At 38.2% G+C, this 19146-nt stretch overlaps 2 protein-coding genes across 3 annotated transcripts in view; both read left to right on the forward strand.

Moving 5' to 3' along the window:
• The first annotated feature begins 457 nt into the window (after positions 1 to 457).
• On the forward strand, positions 458 to 2930 carry LOC130228458 (non-histone chromosomal protein HMG-14A-like). 2 transcript variants are annotated; one of them, XM_056456883.1, is made up of 7 exons: positions 458 to 612; positions 1474 to 1500; positions 1782 to 1811; positions 1963 to 1998; positions 2083 to 2130; positions 2278 to 2385; positions 2724 to 2930. In XM_056456883.1, exons 1-7 carry the CDS (start codon positions 598 to 600, stop codon positions 2781 to 2783), a joined length of 324 nt encoding a protein of 107 aa, XP_056312858.1. In that variant the 5' UTR covers positions 458 to 597; the 3' UTR covers positions 2784 to 2930. The 2 variants fall into 2 exon arrangements, with proteins under 2 accessions (XP_056312858.1, XP_056312859.1); XM_056456884.1 differs by lacking the exon at positions 1963 to 1998 and having other exon boundaries at positions 464 to 612.
• Positions 2931 to 4887: 1957 nt separating this feature from the next.
• The window catches only part of LOC130229053 (bromodomain and WD repeat-containing protein 3-like), a 37182-nt gene continuing 22923 nt past the window's right edge, over positions 4888 to 19146 (forward strand). Inside the window, 21 exon segments of the mRNA XM_056457646.1 lie at positions 4888 to 5029; positions 5166 to 5224; positions 5312 to 5341; positions 5479 to 5538; positions 6115 to 6265; positions 6372 to 6470; positions 8084 to 8244; positions 8514 to 8619; positions 8622 to 8731; positions 8939 to 9003; positions 9005 to 9034; positions 9474 to 9476; positions 9838 to 9908; positions 10018 to 10118; positions 11524 to 11564; positions 11670 to 11774; positions 11896 to 12049; positions 12178 to 12312; positions 14402 to 14530; positions 14620 to 14845; positions 16612 to 16746. Of these exon segments, the coding sequence (XP_056313621.1) occupies positions 4996 to 5029; positions 5166 to 5224; positions 5312 to 5341; positions 5479 to 5538; positions 6115 to 6265; positions 6372 to 6470; positions 8084 to 8244; positions 8514 to 8619; positions 8622 to 8731; positions 8939 to 9003; positions 9005 to 9034; positions 9474 to 9476; positions 9838 to 9908; positions 10018 to 10118; positions 11524 to 11564; positions 11670 to 11774; positions 11896 to 12049; positions 12178 to 12312; positions 14402 to 14530; positions 14620 to 14845; positions 16612 to 16746 (2005 nt within the window). The 5' untranslated portion in view covers positions 4888 to 4995.

Consider the following 19146-nt stretch of genomic DNA (forward strand, 5'->3'; position numbering starts at 1 on the left):
CTTCTCTATTATGGACATGCACTCACAGAGCGCATTTTGTGTTTCCTTATATTGGCATGTTTTCCTAGAAAATGCTCATAACTTGATACATCTACTCACCTGCTTCAAACAAAACAGTCAGCAGCAGTAATTAATGAAGTTACAAGAAGATGCAGATGTGTTGTGGTGATTCAGCACATGCAGACACAGTTTGAAATGAGCTTAAACGTTTTTTTCACATCTGTACTGTACGACAGAGCATTATTTAGTGCAGAACGGCTCACACAGGACTGTGCGTTTTGAACATGTTGGGAGGGCATTTGTACAGGAAGATCCTCCGCTGGATGTACACCTAAGGATTTCGCGCGTAAAAGCAGAGCGGAGGTAAGATTGTGCCGCTTCTGTCGCGGGCCCAGACGCGCGCTGATTGGACGAGCGGAACATCAGTCTCAGCGCGGCGCCGCCCCCACCCTCCCATTCAACCACTGGCTCTAATGTAGCCCTGTGTTTACTACAGAATTAGTGCATAGCGGACGACAGTCTCCTGAACTGTGAACTCCGAATCACAAAAGATAACCTGTTAGTTTTGCATAAAAGGAAAAATACCCCAAACTCAACATGCCCAAGAGAAAGGTATGTAGAAAAGCCGAGCGCGGCGAACGGCTACACTTTTGCCCTTACTAATCAGTCGTGAAATTAGGAAGCCCTCGAGACAATGTTTTTTTAATAAAAATCCAGGCTACTTCTTTAGCATCAGTGGGCAGATAAAAAATCGTTGTTAATTTGCCGATTTTTTCCTGGCGGATCGCGGTGTTTTTGTCGACGTTGGCGCGTTCAGCAGGAGGGTTTTAGTGGAGCAGCGCTGTGCTGAAGCTCGGCTTGATCTCATGCCCGTGGAACCGCAGCCATGCTGCCCTCTCTCTCTCTCCATCTCCAGCACAGCGCGACGGCAAAACCGACGATTATAAGCGCAATCGTGCCTCTGCCGCCGTCGAACGGGGATTAAAAAATAGCTGGATAACTCTAATTTTCGTAATAGGGACAAATTGGCAAAAAGGCAGTCGCGTTTTTATATAATTTGAACGCATTTTCTTTGTTCGTGCTGGAAGGGGGGTGTCATGACGCCTGCTTGCCGCCAGGTGGCAGCGCTGAGGCGGGATCATCGCGCCCCTCCTCCTTTTTCAAATATGTGGAGCCCGTGTCGTGAAATGCCTTCTTGAAAAATAATAAATAAAGAATATGCGCACCATTTTGCTCTCCCGTCCTCTGAGAACTACACTTAAGCGTAGTTCACCGTGTGAAGACCATCCAAACACAAATAAGAGAAGCACAGACGTTTTCTGGCAGGCCAGCATGTTGCTTACATTTACAAACGTGCAGAACAGCACATCCCCATGTTTCTGCTAGTTACCTTTTTGTTTTTCCCGCCATTTATGTTAATATATTATTATAGGTTATGTTCTAACTTGTGTTGTTTTTTTTGTTGATTTGCAGGGAACTGATGGAGAAGTCAAGGAGGAGGTACGGAAAGAAAACCTAAAGCAATTTTTGGTTGCATTTTTAATACATGCATTTGTCTACATCTATTTGTTTGGCGGGCAGTTTTCCATAATCAACTGAAACACAGAAGCAGTTTCTCATAGAGCCAATAATATTTGCTGTACATTGTGGCACTTTCTAGCATAAGCTTGCATGTTCACAACTAGTGCTCAAGCGAAAAGAAAGAACAGGATTAATAGATAGACAGTTAGTATCTATTATTTTCTGCTTGCACCAAATAATATATGTCATTCCTCTTGTAGCCTCAGAGAAGGTCTGCAAGGTTATCAGCGGTAAGTTGTTTTCTTTTTAAATGTTGCCATTGTAAATTATACTATTTTTAAAAAATGAGATTAAAGAATCGAGGAACTTTAAATAGTTTTGGAAGTTGTCTTGTTGTTTTTTTGAGACTCTTTTTTTTTTTTATCAAATTGACATGTTAAGCATACGGGATCGAACAGAACCGTTCTCGGCACTATAGTAAATATTTGAACATGATAAATCATTGTTTAGATCTCTATTTCTATTCTGTTTTTAACAAATCCTGTTTTCTTTTCCCTTCAGAAACCAACACCTCCAAAACCTGAACCGAAACCGAAAAAGACTCCCAAGGTACCTGCAGTAATATCACTTTTAATAAACACACACACACATGTATGCGTTAAAATGAATCTATTGCTTGGTTTATATACAGTAGGTAATCTTTTATGTACTTGTTTATATTTATTCTTTGGACCTGTCTTTTCATCTCACTGACAGAAAGACAAGGAGGTGAACGATAAAAAGGAAGATAAGAAAGCAAAGGCAAAGGCTGACGAATCGAAGGAGGAGAACCAGTCAGAAAATGGGGAGACTAAGACCAACGAGGTATATAAACAAACATCAGTTTACCTCAGATCAGTGTTTATCAAGTAAACTTATTTGTGACATCGGCTGGAAAAAGAAAGTTGAATGTCCAGTTCTTTGAAGACAAATAAAAAGTAAAAGCCATCAAACTTGTTTGCTTTGAAAAGAAATTCAGTACACTTGCATATTTCTGTCAGCTTTTAATATGTCCTGAAGTACATGTACTCTGTCACAGTTTAATTTTCTTAAAACAAAGATACTTATTCCCTAACTCCCTAGAGAATTTCTCTATCAGTTGAGAAAGATTTGGAGTGGTGTAAAGACATTTTATTTGAAATCTTCTCTATTTGTTTTTACAGGTTGAGAAAACTGCAGACGAGGCAGCAGAGGGCGAGAAGGACGACCCGAAGACAGAGTAGCAGCACGCTGGTCCATCCGTCCATCCATTCTCTCCCCTTCCTCTCTTTCTATTCTTTTATCTTCCCCTTTCCCTGTTTTCTCTCTCCCTCTCCAGCTCTCTCAACAACCTCCTCTCTGCCCATCACCACCAGGGAATATTTTATCAGCAAATTTGTAAATACTGGTTCAGGTTTTTAGCACAAAAAACAAAGCTGACTAAACGAATCTTGTGTTCGGCGCAGCTGTAGGTGTCTACAACACGAGAGATGTGGAAAAAGGCGGCGTCCTCCTTTGGTTTTGTTGATTTTTGTCTTTTTATTTCTTTTCCTTATTTTTAAGCGGATGGTCTGTAGCGTGGTTTTGGAGTGGGAGGCGGGAGGAGGCTCTCAGTCTGTATGTCCGTTAGTGCTTGTGATGTTGCTCTGGAGTCTGTGATGTTTCTGTATGGGGTTTGTTTTATTTTGTTCTTTTAAACGTAATGGATTGTCTTTAAGAAAGAGGAACGAGTTCGAAAATTGTAGAAGAAAAGCGAAAACAACTAAAGACAAACTGCTTACATTCCAGGTTCAGCATTAGATGGTGACTCCTGGCTTTTTAAGAATCATAACACCTTTACAATTTGTTGAAACAGATAACTGGGCTTTGTTAGGAGGCCAGAAAAACTCTTCTGTTGTTATAGAGGACTTTTTTGAAATTATGGGATTTAAGACAAAAAAAAAAATTCGTTTTTGGAGTTTTTTTAACACTGAAAATTCATCTGTGAAAAGTACCTAGTGTCCCCTATAATGCTCTCGGTCTCACTCAATAAAAATCCATCATTGGAGTTTTCCTCAATATGACTGCTGTGACTTTTTTCATGGATTGGTTGCTGTGTATTGTACACTGTGGCATATATACTGTGTTTCACTGCATATGCAATTTTATAATCTGCTGTTATCTATTATAAAGTAGTTGGTGCATTATTATAACTCATAGTGGATTTGAGCACTGGTTCACAGTGCATTTGAATGTTAACAAATGATCTTAATCGCCTCAGTACTCCACAGCAGAGACAAACACCTCAAATGCAAACATAAAATATTGCCCAACAAGTAATCAGATAAAAAAATAGTTTTTTACTCGAACTCAGTGGTGAATTTTGTTGTCGTTTAAATGTTTCTACTAATGTACTACTAAATGTACCAACATACAGTTGAAAAATTCAGGGAATGAAGAAGTCTAACCTTTAAAAAGTCTGCTTCATTTCTGAACAATAAGAAGCGTAAACAAACCCTCAAATGTGCTGGAATTTAAAGTTAGTGTATTAATGAAAAGACCAATATTTGTTTTATTATTATTATTTACACTTAGAGATGCCATTATGTATATTTTATGCTTGACAGAAAAAAAGAAAATAAAGTATTTCAGGCATAAATACAGCACAAAAATGCATATAGATGGCCTGAAAGATTATTTCGGTTCTTGCTGTGCTACTAGCTGATGACTATTTAAGCATCCATATTGTCTGAATAATCTGAGAACAAACCGACAGCCTATAAATATTGTTGAGTTTACAGCTTATAAAACATAAAATGTTTATGGAGGAGGATAAAATCCAAGAAATTCAGTTTACATTAAAATAGTTTTATTGTAATCAGATGTACAATGCACAGTAAATTATAAGCCCAATCATAATTACATTCAGAAATCTCTGATATACAACAACACAAGATCTATTATGTCTGCATATATCCCTCCTTTTATCACAACCTGAAGCTATGGTGGGTGTATTTTAACGTTAATTCGATATATGCTTATTACATAATTGTGTTATGTAAGATATGGTTTATAAATATTACATAACATATGTATATGATACATTGATTGGAGAATGGCACAGATCATGCGTTTATCCCACAGACGCGTGGCCGGTGGTGTTTAGGATTGTGTTAAACATGAGAGAAGTCATTTATTGCGATACAGCTGTGCTACTGGTTTCTACACATAACCCTCCTGTCACACCATTGCAAAATGTCCGCCTGTGGAAATGGTGAGCTCACCTGTGGCCTGTCGGCGCGCCCCTGGCGGTGGCGAGTGGCTCTGCAGAGCACTGTCGCGCGTCGCCGCGCGGGGGCGCTCAAACAAAGCAGCACGAGCGGCGGCTGCAGGCCGAAACGCTGAGAGCAAATACAACACAGGCCGCTCTTAGCAAGCAGAGCCCAGCGAACCTCCACCCACCGCCCGGACCGGGCCATGGCGGCGGAACCGTGCTCGCAAATTGAAGCCGGTGGGTAGCACTCTGGTGTTTATACAGCGTCTTTATCGTTAGGAAAACTTTGAAGACTGTTTTAGCATTAGCCTGCAAGGCTAAGCTAGGCTAAGCTAAAGCTAATGAGTGCTGTTGTTGGTTTCTCTCTCTGTAGAACTTTACTACCTGATCGCCAGATTCCTGCAGTCTGGACCATGTCAGAAATCCGCTCAGGTGAGGCTGAAAGTGGCGCGTGAGTGTCAGTGTGTAGCGGTGAGTGTGTGTTACAGTTTGTGTAACCGTGTGTGTGTGTTTCTGCAGATGCTGCTGCAGGAGCTGCACGAATATGAGGTGTGTTTCAGCCCCTTTTCCCATTCAATCCCGTTATATCTCTCATATCCCAACATCAGCATCTCCTCTTCGTCCCAGCACGGCTGCGTGCCCTAATCCCGCTTGTAATGTGTTTTCCCCCCGCTGTGTGTGTGCAGATCATCCCGAAGCGCTGGAGTTGGGACGGAGAGCAGTTTAAGCGCAGCTTCGACGACTGGGTGAGATTAAATAAACTATCTCACACATACACGCACGTGAAGTTCAGCTGTAAACTCTCACAGGTGCTTGGCTCACTTACATTAGTGTATAAATCTGAAAAGCGCTTAATTGAGAGTACGGTCGCAGTGGTGAAAAAATATATATTTGATATACACGAGCCTGTATTATAGTGTGGGAAAGTTTTCATTTTAGGAATTGAAATTAAAGGTATTTGTTTTGAAACCAAAGGCTTTGTGCGTGCCGGCTGGGGGCGTTCCGGCAAGAGCAAATGTAGCGAGATCTGGTTGGTGGTTGCTGTGTCAACTAAAGGCGGTAGCCAATCAAACCTCAGTTGCTACTGAGAGCCCTGGATAATTAGCGGAGAAGGTTTCTGATTGGCTGACGCTTGTCGTTGATAAAAAAGGATAGTCTTTTGGGAATGGTTTTAGGGAAAGGGTTATGTTGGTGAAATGCTGCAGAATTCCCTCAGCTTTGAAATGAACAATACAACATATTTGTAGCCATAATAACACATAAGCTGTTGCTTTTTTATCCCAACACTCAATCCATCTATTCTCTCTCTGTGTATGTTGTAGGTGTTGTTAAATCAGCACATACCTGCGGATTACTTGTTGCGTGTGTGTAAGCAAGTCGGCCCACTGATAGATAAACACATTCCTCCCAGTGTTCCTGGAGTCCACAGTTTACTGGGCACCGGACGGCAGTCATTACTACGGACAGCAAAGAGTAAGACACTCACTAAAAAACACAAAGTGTGAAAAGAAAAATGTTGCAGTTATTACTGTTTAATAACTCTTTCTAAAGCAGTTCATCCTCCTGTGCTGTTTCTCAGGTTCCTCTCATACAGTATGGAGTGGTTCTGCAGTAGCTGCCCTGCACAGGGGACGACCCCCAGAACCACCGATCAGCTGTGCCAAATCACCAAATATAGGTGAGTCCTCGTCTCCCGTCGCTGGGGTTTCATGTTCACTTTCAGAAATCACTGGTGGATTTGTGCATTGAGAGGAACAATTCTCAAATGCGTGTTTTTGATTGCTTGAGTTTTTCAATCTTGTTTTGTGTTTACTTTCGTGAAAATGGCAGATTTATCCCTGGTGGTGTTTGCAAAAATTCTTAAATTAACTCTACTCAAGCTTTACTCATCCAAAATCAACACAAAACCACATTTTGAGTGTAATATTGTGCCTCATATCTCTAAATCAGCAGCCAGGTTATAGAAGCTCTCCTGAAGGTTTTTCCCAATTAATGATGCTTTGTGCTCAGCTCTAATTAACAGTACATTTACATTACATTTAGTCATTTAGCAGACGCTTGATGAAATAATAGAAAATATGTAGGAGAAAAATGGCGGACATGTTTTGTAATAGGATGCCCCTATTCACTTACTTATTTTTTATTTATTGTGCAGTTTTTGCATATGTGCGTATTTGTGTCTATATGATACTTGTGTATATGTACAGTAGGTATATTGTTTATATTATTTATATTTTCTTTGCTATTTTTGTTCTTTTGTAATCTGTTGACTACTGCATATGAATCATGAGAACATTTATACTTAAGTTGTATGTTTTATGCTAAACAATATATCATGTGAGCATCGATATCGCATGTGCGCAAAATTCAAATTCATTAGATTATTTATTAAAGATTAAAAGATAAAGATATTATTAAGCCTTGTATATTATCTATGCAATAATGACCATGTTACTTAACATTTGATAGTTCTATTTCTGCACTTGAATACTGTTTGACTCCCCAGAAAACAGTTTATTAACTTTTATTTTTGCTATGTTGTTGTTTATATGCTTTTAAATGTATTATATTCATGCATGTACAGCATAGAAGACTTCATCATCCCAGTCAATCTAAATGAATGAAATCTTTCCAAATAAAGCTATTCTAATCATATGGTGAAATTAAATTCATGTCGCAACAAAACAAAATATCAGGTTTTTCCAATATTGTGCAGCCCTAGTATGTTTTTTATGAAGAATTAATAGCAATAATAATAAAAAAAGAATGCTGTAGCGCATGATTGCTGCATCTGAGATATTTCATACTCTTAAATGTAGTTTTGACTGTAGGTGCATTCCAAATTGCATATATATGCACTATTCTTTGTCATATTGTAGTATAAATAGTGCAGTTTGTGTATTCACGCTGTAAATTAAAAAAAAAAGTGCACTTTAAATTACCCAGATGATGTTATTATTATATGAACCGATAAAAATGTTGGACAGTCGCAACTTTGCTTACTATGGCATTGGGGTTTGATTACTGTATTTATTTTGTATTGTTTAAGCAAAATTGTGCTAAAGGTGAATGCAGTTATAACATATGACAGAAATAATTTGGTGGTAGTTGTTTTTTTCGCTAATTTGGCAACGGTAAACATTAACTGGGAATTGCTTTGAATTTTCATTTAGTAAAAAAAAAAAACTTTCATTTGGGATGACGCTAAACTCAAATTACATGGTTAAGTAGTGTTTAAGTGTATAGTGTGTTAATGCTGTTGATTATAACAGTGTTAATCTCTCTGTATAGTGTCAATCATGGGTGCTCGCCAAAAAACAGGAGTGGCTCGATTTGGCCATGCCTTCCCCTCCTGCGCCTATCAGCACATGAAGATGCATCGAAGGATTCTGGGGCATCTCTCATCAGTATACTGTGTGGCATTTGACCGCACTGGACGACGCATTTTCACGGTAAAGAGTGTGTAGCATGTTGACGATCAACATATGGCTTCTAATAATGCACAAACTGTTGCTGATGTGGATATAGTGAATTGAAATGACTGTTCCTGAACCAGTTTAATATGCAGATACTATTTTAACAGCCACAATTACAGTTTCTTTAAAAGTTTAAACACTCTATGATGTTTTCACACCAGAAACAATGGTGCTTGTTATGAGTGGTTTTTGTTTTTATTCATGGGTGCTATTGTAATCAAGGCATGTGCGCATGTTTCTGTCAGGGTTCGGATGACTGTCTAGTAAAGATCTGGGCGACGGATAATGGTCGTCTGCTAGCCACGCTGCGCGGACATGCAGCAGAGATTTCAGACATGACTGTGAATTTTGAAAAACACTCCTTGCTTCTGCCAGTTGTGACAAGATTGTCCGCGTGTGGTGCCTGCGTACATGTGCACCTGTGGCTGTACAGGGACACACTGCTTCAATCACTTCCATACAGGTATGAGAACACGAGTTTGTTTATACAGTCACTGTGAAAATGAATCCTGTTGTTTTACACACCAGCAGTGTAAATCTGGGGTACCTCATGTTTTTGGTTGGTTCCAAATAAATCCACACAACATTCTCTGAATTTGGGTCACTTATGATTGTATTTCCCTTCACTTCAACAGTTGGCATAAATTGAGATGAATTTGTTTGTGTGCAGTTTTCTCCATCAGCATTGGGTTCCTCTCGGTTTCTGGCCACCACTGGAGCTGATGGCATGGTGTGTTTGGCAGTGGCACTCATTCAGCATGAAGTTGTGTAAGTGTTACTTGTACATTTTTATTTAAATATTTTGTCACTATTTACCTTGTTTCACCTTGTATCCACATTATTAGCTGGCAATTTAAGGGAACCATACCTTAATTTTAATTGAAGTTATCTCTCATGTGATCATTTATGTCTCATTTCCACTGAGCAGTAGACTATGCATTTATCTCAATTTCCTCTGTCAAAATACCACTTTTGTTGGGACCCCATCATAAGGGTACCTAGCACAACAGTATGGTACCAAAAGGGTGAAGCTTGACAGACTGCTAAACACCACTTGTTTACAGAGAATCATCTCCAGCAATGTTTCTGGTGTTGCTGTTAACTATTTAGCAACATTTTCCATCACTTTTGGAGATGCATCAAGTGTGACCCACTAATACTATTGCTCATGAGTACTATTGAATGAATGAACCCATGCTAATCAGCTTGTGTACAAGCAGGAAAGCACATAAATAAAATATGTGCAAGGGAAGACAGATTTTGACTAATCTGTGTTTTGGTACACTTCAGCAAAGGAATACGTTGCTTTGGTGCGCTTTCTCACAACACATTACACAACAGTCATGTTCAGCCAGTAGGAGATAGTCTTTTGTAGCTGTTCAAAGGATGCAGCACACTGAGTCAATCTGACTAATGTGTTTTTGACTGCATCTGGAGATGAAACAAGTGGACAAAGACCATGCTGTACTTGGTATTATCCTACTGTGAAAGGATTGATGAAAATGTATCTTAATACTACATATAAAGACAGGACCTCTGAGTAAATCTTCAGTGTGTTTGTGTTTGCAGAGATAGGCCTGTGAAGTTTATGGAACGCTCTCGTCCTGGAGTTCAGATATCCTGCAGCTCCTTCAGCTCTGGTTTGTTTACTCCCTAATCAACATCTGAACACTCAAAGTTCTGAGTCAAATGTTTTCTCATTAATTTCTGAAAAAAACGTAGCTCTAATATTGTTTCCTTTGACTTCAGGGGGATTGTTTCTGGCCACTGGAGGAACAGATCACATGATCAGGGTTTACTACCTCGGCACAGAAATGCCTGTGAAGTTTTCTGATCTGGACTCCCACACGGTGAGAGTAAAATATAGAAGCCACTAGACAGAGAAAGGAGAACTTTACCATGGCTGCCACAGGAGCAATGATGTTACACAGCACTGTTACCTCGATACCCAATAGTCATGGGTCGTTCTTGAACGATTCGTTTATTTTGAACAAATCTTTTATATGACTCGAGTCCTCATAGGGAGTGAAACGTTCATATGCGCACACGCACATTTGTGCAGAAGGAGTAGAAGATTAGTTCCTTTTTTGAGTCTTCTATCGTTGAGTCCTTTGTTCATCACGTGAAAGACAGAAGCCAGTCATATGCATTTAGAGCCGGAAAAAGATTTAATTTGTTCATTTCTCGAGCCAGCAGGTTTACGTCATCTCTCTTTACGTGTTGTCATGTGATGAACGAACAACTCAAAAAACAGAAAACCCCAAAAGGTGAACTAATCATGGCTCCTTTCAGCTGTGTACATTGGTTAAGCTTATATGGGACTGTCAGTGTGACTTGAACGAACCACTCAAATTTGAAGACCTGTTAGAAGAGGTGAGCTGACATAATCATAGACAAATGACCAGGCAAACAATAAAGAATTATTTTCTCTTTCTTATAGCATTCTAGTTATGACTTGTTTGTAGTGTGATCAACATTTGGTGCAGTTGTAGACGAGTTAGGAAGCAACTCGTAACATTTTAAGAAGATTATGGCAAATTGAGCAAAATAACTTGAAAAAAGATTCGTTCATCTTAATGAACCACACTCAAATGTCAGAGTCAGTAAAATGATCCAAACTTCCCATCACTAATACCCAGCTGGGGACTATTTTCAGGTGCTGCATAATATAATTGTGCCTGCTGCAGCCATGGTACAGCAACAACGTTTCTTGATTAGTACATTGGATTGAGTATAATTCCTAGCCATATCAACCTAGAAAATAGCAACTTTTCATTTCCCATTGGTGTTCGTACAAAATGAGTACAGAAGAGTCAAGCTTTAATTAGGAAAATTAACAAAACACTTTGGTCACTTTCGTCGGCACCAATAGCCTAGTGGTAATGTGTGCTGACATATAGCACTGATGTGCTCACGGCGACCCGAGTTCGATTCCCGGCTCGAGGTCCTTTGCCGATCTTTCCCCTCTCTCTGCTCCCAATGCTTTCCTGTCTGAAATCTCCACTGTCTTATCATAATAAAGGTGAAAAACCCCTAAAAAATTATTCAAAAAAAAAAAAAACAAATAAACACTTTAGTCACTTTTGAGCAAGATGCTAATGGTCTTATCCGATTCACTAATCTATGACAAGCTAAGCTAAAAGTGCTCCTGATAGACCCAGAGATCGGCCTATTTCCAAAAAGTTGGAGTGTTTCTTTAAGTGTCCTGACTTGTTTAAATTTTCATTTTGATGAAGTATATTTTTTGTTTTACAGGACAAAGTTGTAGCTATTCAGTTCTGCAATAACACTGACAGGTACATTTCTGAATTAATATTATCATTATCTTTAGAGTTAGGCTTCCTTTTGTGCTTGATTATTGGGATGTGTATCATTACTGCTTGTGTGTTTGCTGCCTCCAGTCTCAGGTTTGTGAGTGGTAGTCGGGATGGTACGGCGCGGATATGGCACTATCAACAGCAGGAATGGAAGAGCACTGTACTGGACATGACCACCAGATTACCAGGGTCAGTCTATGCTAATAGGTTAATTGTGAGATCAGCACAGTTTAATCTAATTTTGTTACCATCACTTGTAGTTGTGTATTGTGTTTTTTTTTTATATCCGTGTTGACATATGTGTTCACAGGAGTGCTGTGATATCAGGCGATGATAAATCCACTAAGTTGGTGGTGACCATGGTCGCGTGGGATCGTTGCGACCGTTCCATCATCACCGCCGTTTCAAACTGCCTCCTCAAAGTCTGGAACTCAACAAATGGCCAATTACTACATGTGCTGTCGGTACGTGTGTGTGTGTGTGATTCAGAATGCTGTCTGTTCCTGTGCATTTGTATTTCTGAGGGAGAGCTTTTCCTGTGTTGCTGCCCATTATGTGTAATTCATCGATAGAGTTGTTTGTCTGTCTGCAGGGTCACGATGATGAGGTGTTTGTCTTGGAAGCACACCCCTTTGATTCAAGGATTTTGCTATCAGCTGGTCATGATGGTAACATCTACGTGTGGGACCTTAGCAAAGGCCAGAAGATTAAAAACTTTTTCAATATGGTGAGATTGTTTGACAAATCTGTGGTTTTATTTTAAAAGTCCCTCATTTTAAGTAGTTGTGGATTAGACTATTCAGAGGAACAGGTCTTGTGAGATTTTGTTTTTCCAAGAAATGAATATATTCGGTAAGGAGCATACAATTTATATTAATGGTAGTAACAAAGAATGTTACAGAAATAGTTTCTATATCAAATAATCTGTTGTTTTCCTAAGAAAATTAACCAGGGGGCTGTTTCATAAAAGTCGTTTAGAAAAGCAGGGATTAAAGTAAAAAAACCTGACTTCAATGAGCCAAACTAAACATCCACTCTTAAATTGGTTCCATAACAGCAAGTTGAAGATCATTTGATCTAACTAATCTTAGTTCAGTTTAAATAATCTAGACTAAAATAAACTGCTCATGCATGTTACTGTCGTGAAACTTTAAAGGTCAAGCATAGATGCATCTATTATGTTGTTTGCCACCATGGAAACTAGGAGAACTGAAAGAGCTCTGAAATGAGACCGCTATGTTCACAGCGAGTGAGTCACATGTGTTTTTAGATTTGTATTTAAACATAATAATCAAAAACTAAGCTTGCAACAAAGCAAAGAGAATACCGACAGGAACTTGCAGATAGTCTCAATAGATTACATATGTAGCAATACATTTTAAAATATAGGCCATTATTTGGGCCTATTAACGTTGGGTTAAATATTTGTTACAATACAGTGAAATTGTGCTTGAGAGAGAATACGCGCTTACTGCCAATTTTGCAAGAAAAAGTTTTAATGCATTGCAGACTAACTGTAACAAACAAAATGTGCTTAATGTCAGCACATTAAGTTTAAAATAATGGCAACAAAGAACTGTGTACTCACAAGCTGCAGGATATTAATTTGCTCCCGAAACCGCTGCAAATTACTGCTTTCCCTTTGACAAGTGTGTTTCCCGCACCTCATGGGAAAATATCTTTGTACTAAAGTGAGGCTTCTGCTCGGCCCAATCAGTCTCCGATTATTCCACTCAGGGTTTGATGCTTTTTTGATTTCTTTACAAAATGTAGTCTACTTCTTTATATCAGTCAGTGCTTTCCTAATATTATTTTAATTATAAAATTTTTGTAATTCTCAATATATTATGAGATATAAGTACACCCCTCACAGAACTCTATTTTAAATTAATATTTCTACAGGATGCTTTATAATATATTTCTGCATATACATTAGATTATTCAGTACCAAAGCAAAATTTGGAACTAATCTAACAAAAATAAACTGAAAATCACAGTCCAAAAATTAGTGCACCCAAATTAATATTTTGAGGGAAAGTATTAAATACAATTTTAATAAACGAGAAAAAAAAATCTACATAAACATTAAAACAATGTAAAAATTTTGTTTGGAATAACTTGTTTGACTTTAAATAAATTATCGTTCTATTCTAAAAGACGTTGGTGTATATATATTTACAATTAAGTGACTATAAAGTTTTAATCATTATTAAGAGATTAAGTTCATTAAAATGCCATCAAATTATGGCTGGTGAATGTTAACATTACTTTGATTAAGCTTGAACTTAAGATTTAGCCTGAGAATTAACCAGGCTAGCTTCCCAGCATAATTTACCAGAGTAACTGAGTTTGAACTATCGTAAATTTGATTTATGAAACCGAATCTGCCATTAATAAACCTGACTTACCAAAATAAGCCTGGCTTTTTCTCTGAGCTTGGTTTATGGAACAGCCCACAGGACAGTTTTTTTCAACATTTAAAATTTTTATTTATTTATTTTTTGATCATCAAAATGGCATGCTAGAATATTTTTTGAAAGGTCACGCAAAACTAAACACTGGAACAATTGCTTTTTAAAATTCTGCAACTAAAATGAATTAAAATATTAAACCAGAAAACAATTAAAATTATTATAGGATTTCACAACATTTGCTTTTAACTATATATTTTTCATCAAATAAAAAATAAATGCAGACATCTTTGAAGAACAAGAAATAATCTTTCAGAGCCCATGTTTTTGCTCCGTCGTTTATGCTACAGTCTGGCTGTTAATCTAAGTCCTGCATTCATCTCCCTTTTCTTTTTCCTCTGCCAGATCGAGGGTCAGGGTCATGGTGCTGTGTTTGATTGTAAGTTTTCAGTGGATGGGCAGCACTTCGCCTGCACAGACTCGCATGGTCATCTTCTCATCTTCGGCTTTGGGTGCAGTCAGCCTTATGAAATGGTGAGTGTGTGTGTTTCAGATGTGTGGCATTAAGTACAGTTGATTGAAACCACACATGTTCACATTCCAGCGCTTTGCTCTGCTTTCAGATTCCAGACCAAATGTTCTTCCACACGGATTTCCGGCCGTTGATCCGGGACTCCAATAACTTTGTTCTAGATGAGCAGACGCAGCAGGCACCGCATCTTATGCCTCCGCCTTTCCTGGTGGACGTGGATGGAAACCCCCACCCTCCTCGATGCCAGCGCCTGGTGCCAGGCAGAGAAAACTGCAAAGAGGAGCAGCTCGTGCCCCAGCTGGGATACATGGCTAATGGTAAAATGATCAGGCGCACATGACTAAAAACAAATAAAGCCTTCTGGAAAGCCTTCCTGCATTTTTAGTTTACATTTTGTATGTTAGGTATTGTTATTATTATCTTCTTTTTAATATTTACATTTCTGGTACACATGGGCACAATAAAACAGAACCCAAATGCAAACAATGAGTAAGATTGTAGAATATGAAAAGTTTTACAGCTTTTAAAAATCAGTAAGTTAACCTAAAAGTTGTATTATCTTTGTGAACATACTTCTGTTTTGTTCAGGATTTATTCATGTGTTATCTTGTACTCGAATTATGCATATTGTTTATCCTAATAAGTTTAGTTGGTTGTGTCTTAAAGGGATAGTTCACCCAAAAATGCTTAGTTGCAAATCTTGAGTTTCTTTCAAATACTCATAAGTCATACAATCAAATACTCATAAGTCAATGGTTACAGGTTTCCAGCTTATTTGTGTTCAAAAGAGGTAAGAAACTCAAACAAATGAAGGGTGAGTAAACAATGACAGAATATAAATTTTTGGGTGAATTATCCCCTTTAAGTAAATGTAAACAGTTAATATAATAATAATAATAATATAATAATAAATTGCTTTTTTTTTTCGTAGTGCGTTTAATCTGAAAGTGACAGCAGTCCAAGTAAACCTACTGCCGTCTACTTCATATCTTCATATTAAATGAGTTTAGTTTAATCCTGGTAAATTAACTAATTATAACAACATTACATACTTATGAAAATAAGTGTTATTTTAAAGGGTCATGATCCCCCCGTTTTAGCATGTTTTTTCACATAGTTTGAAAAAAGTAAGGAAGGTGGGTGAGCTTTATTTAGGTGGGAGTGTCGAGTGCCGAAAGAGGGAAGGGTTGCCATGAAAAGGCGTGTTTCAATAAGTGCACAACAGCTGATTTTTACACTGGCAACACAAACACAGATGCAGATAAACAGTGGTTCGGAGAGCAGCATTTGCAGCAGGTCTGAGAGCTGTGTGAAAGTGGAGGATCTTTCAGTCCATAATATTGTAGTGATATTACTGTAAACTTAGTAACTAAATCATTTTGACTTATGTCTTTAAAAACTGAAAGAGAACTGCTGACGATACTAACTAGCTTTGCCATCTGACGAAACACAACTAACACTGATCACACACACCTACCAATCCGTAGAGACAATCAACATCGACTAGAACTGCAACCTTAAAAAATATTAAACGATGAGTGTCAAATCCACAAAAACAACTAATTAACAACCAATAGCTGAATATATGTGTCCTAATAGTGTTTTTAACAACGTGGGACATATATATGACTGTCCACAGGTTTCATGATCCTTTAAAATGCAGTTATATTACAATGTTTTTAAGTGATGTGAATATTATTAGGAGTATAAGTTTATTATAGTATTTAAGTAGTTTTGCTTCCTAAAATGAATGTGATGTTAACGGAATAAATTTCCATGTTGCCCTGCGTTTACCTTTAAAACCTATGGTTGGGATTACATTCAAATGTGTTTTAATGGTGCCTCCCAGTACTAGACACAACAGATAAACAATTGTGCTTGTCATGTCTTGTGGAGCAGTCAAACACACCTTTTAAGCACAAATTTGTTTTCTGTTTTATGGTATGAAAGTGATAACTTCACCAGAGTTCAGGAAAGCTGCCTGTTCTTACTGTTAGATCATGTGTAGTCCTCTTTTTATTACAAGACTCATCTAGGCTTTAGTGTAAATGGATTTTTGAGAGGGTATTTTTGTACTTTTTAGGTGATGGTGAAGTGGTTGAGCAGGTGATTGGCCAGCAAACAGCAGATGAGTCTCAGGAAGAAAGCCCATTGGACGACCTGATTCGGCAGCTCCAGCACCAGCAGGATGAGCAAGTCAACCAGGGAAATCCTGCAGGTGAGGAAAAACCCACAGTTGACATATTCTACAACATGTTTTATTATTGTAAAATTATTACACACTGAAAGGAAGAAATGAAAACAGTGTAATGGTTTCTGTACTTACATGATTTTAAAGCTACAGTGAAGTCTCTTTTTTTTTTATTCGATGTGTGACAATCTCAACTAAAACAGGAAGACAGGGTGGTACCACAGGGGGGTAGAAAACAGCCAATAGCATTCATTTTTATCTCATCTCTACCAGTGAGATTGGTTGAGCTCAAGCTAGGGCTGTGCAATTAATCAAATCCGATTTCGGTTTTGGCTTCTAACGATTATAAAAAAACATTAATCGAGATAAACGATTATTGCATCATATACTGCCCCCTTTCCACCTCAGTTCCATGTGAACATTACAGCATTAAAGCATGTACTGTAACGTTTGCAGCACGGGATGCACATCATTCATTGATGTACATTCGAATCATTCTTGTTTAAAAGCGCGAACGAGACCACATGCTTCTGTGTGTGTGTGTGCGCTTATCCTCGGAGACGAGCGGAGCACACACATCTAACACCATCTTAATGCGAGCGCTTTAATGGTCAAATACATGCACATTTGTGTCAGCGTTTAATGATTTAATGATTTATTTTCAAGCCATATTTAAACATAACAGATTTAATAACTAATTTCTTATAACTGGTTTCTTTTATCTTTGCTACGATGTAAAGTATATTATATTTTACTAGATTTTTCAAGATACTAGTATTCAGCTTAAAGTGACATTGAAAGGCTTAATTAGTGTAATTGGGCAAATCATTGTATACCAGTAGTTTCTTCTGCAGACATTCAAAAATACATATTGCTTAAAGGGGCTAATAATATTGACCTTAAAACAGGTCTCAAAATATTAAAAACGGCTTTTATTCTAGCCAAAATAAAACAAATAAGCCTTTCTCCAGAAGAAAAAATATTATAGGAAATAATGTGAAAAATTCCTCTTAAACATAATTTGGGAAATATATATATATATATATATATATATATATATATATATATTAGATATATTATATATATATATATATAATAAATAAAAATTCACAGGAGAGCGAATATAATTGACTTCAACTGATGATCGTTTTGAATATCATGATTACAATTATGACCAAAATAATTGTGATTATGATTTTTCCCATAATCGAGCAGCCCTAGCTCAAGCACATCAAATGAAAAGCAAATGAGAAGTGTCTTGAAGGGGTGGACATGTCAATTACTACAGAGCAATTTGATTGGTCAAAAGATTTGATGAGAAACTGAAGTACGAGGTGAAATAGTTAATTTATTTAGGTGGACGTGACAAACTGCAAGCTTTGTGTTTCTATCTTTTTGCAAAATTTGTCACTGTTTTGGAGCACACTAGCTAATTTACACTCACCGGACACTTTATTAGGTACACCTGTTAACTGCTCGTTAACGCACATTTCTAATAAGCCAATCACATGGCAGCAACTCAATGCATTTAGACATGTAGACATGGTCAAGACAATATGCTGCAGTTCAAACGAGTGTCAGAATGGGGAAGAAAGGTGATTTAAGTCACTTTGAACATGGCATGGTTGTTGGTGCCACACGGGCTGGTCAGAGTATTTCAGAAACTGCTGATCTACTGGGATTTTCATGCACAACCGTCTCTAGGGTTAACAAAGAATGGTCCAAAAAGAGAGAAAACATCCAGTGAGTGGCAGTTCTGTGGGCACAAATGCCTTGATGTCAGAGGAGAATGGGCAGACTGGCTCCAGCTGATAGAAAGGCAACAGTATCTCAAATAACCACTCGTTAAACCAAAGAAGATGCAGAAGAGCATCTCTGAACACACAACTCCTGCCAGCATGCCACTCCTGTCAGCTACGAACAGGAAATTGAAGCTACAAGTTGCTCAGACTCACCAAAATTGGACAATAGAAGATTGGAAAAAATGTTGCCTGGTCTGATGAGTCTCGATTTCTGCTGTGACATTTGGATGGTAGGGTCAGAATTTGGCATCAACAACATGAAAGCATGGCTCCATCCTGCCTTGTATCAATGGTTCAGGCTGGTGGTGGTGGTGTAATGGTGTGGGGGATATTTTCTTGGCACACTTTCTGATTACTAATTGAGCATCGTGTTAACACCACAGCCTACCTGAGTAATGTTGCTGACCATGTCCATCCCTTTATGACCACAGTGTACCCATCTTCTGATGGCTACTTCCAGCAGCATAATGCGCATGTCATAAAGCGCGAATCATCTCAGACTGGTTCTTGAACATGACAATGAGTTCACTGCATTGAAATGGCCTCCACAGTCACCAGTCCTTAATCCAATAGAGCACCTTTGGGATGTAGTGGAACAGGAGATTCGCATTATAAATGTGCAGCT

Source organism: Danio aesculapii, chromosome 5 (genome assembly GCF_903798145.1).
Source record: "Danio aesculapii chromosome 5, fDanAes4.1, whole genome shotgun sequence".
Taxonomy (NCBI): Eukaryota; Metazoa; Chordata; class Actinopteri; order Cypriniformes; family Danionidae; genus Danio; species Danio aesculapii.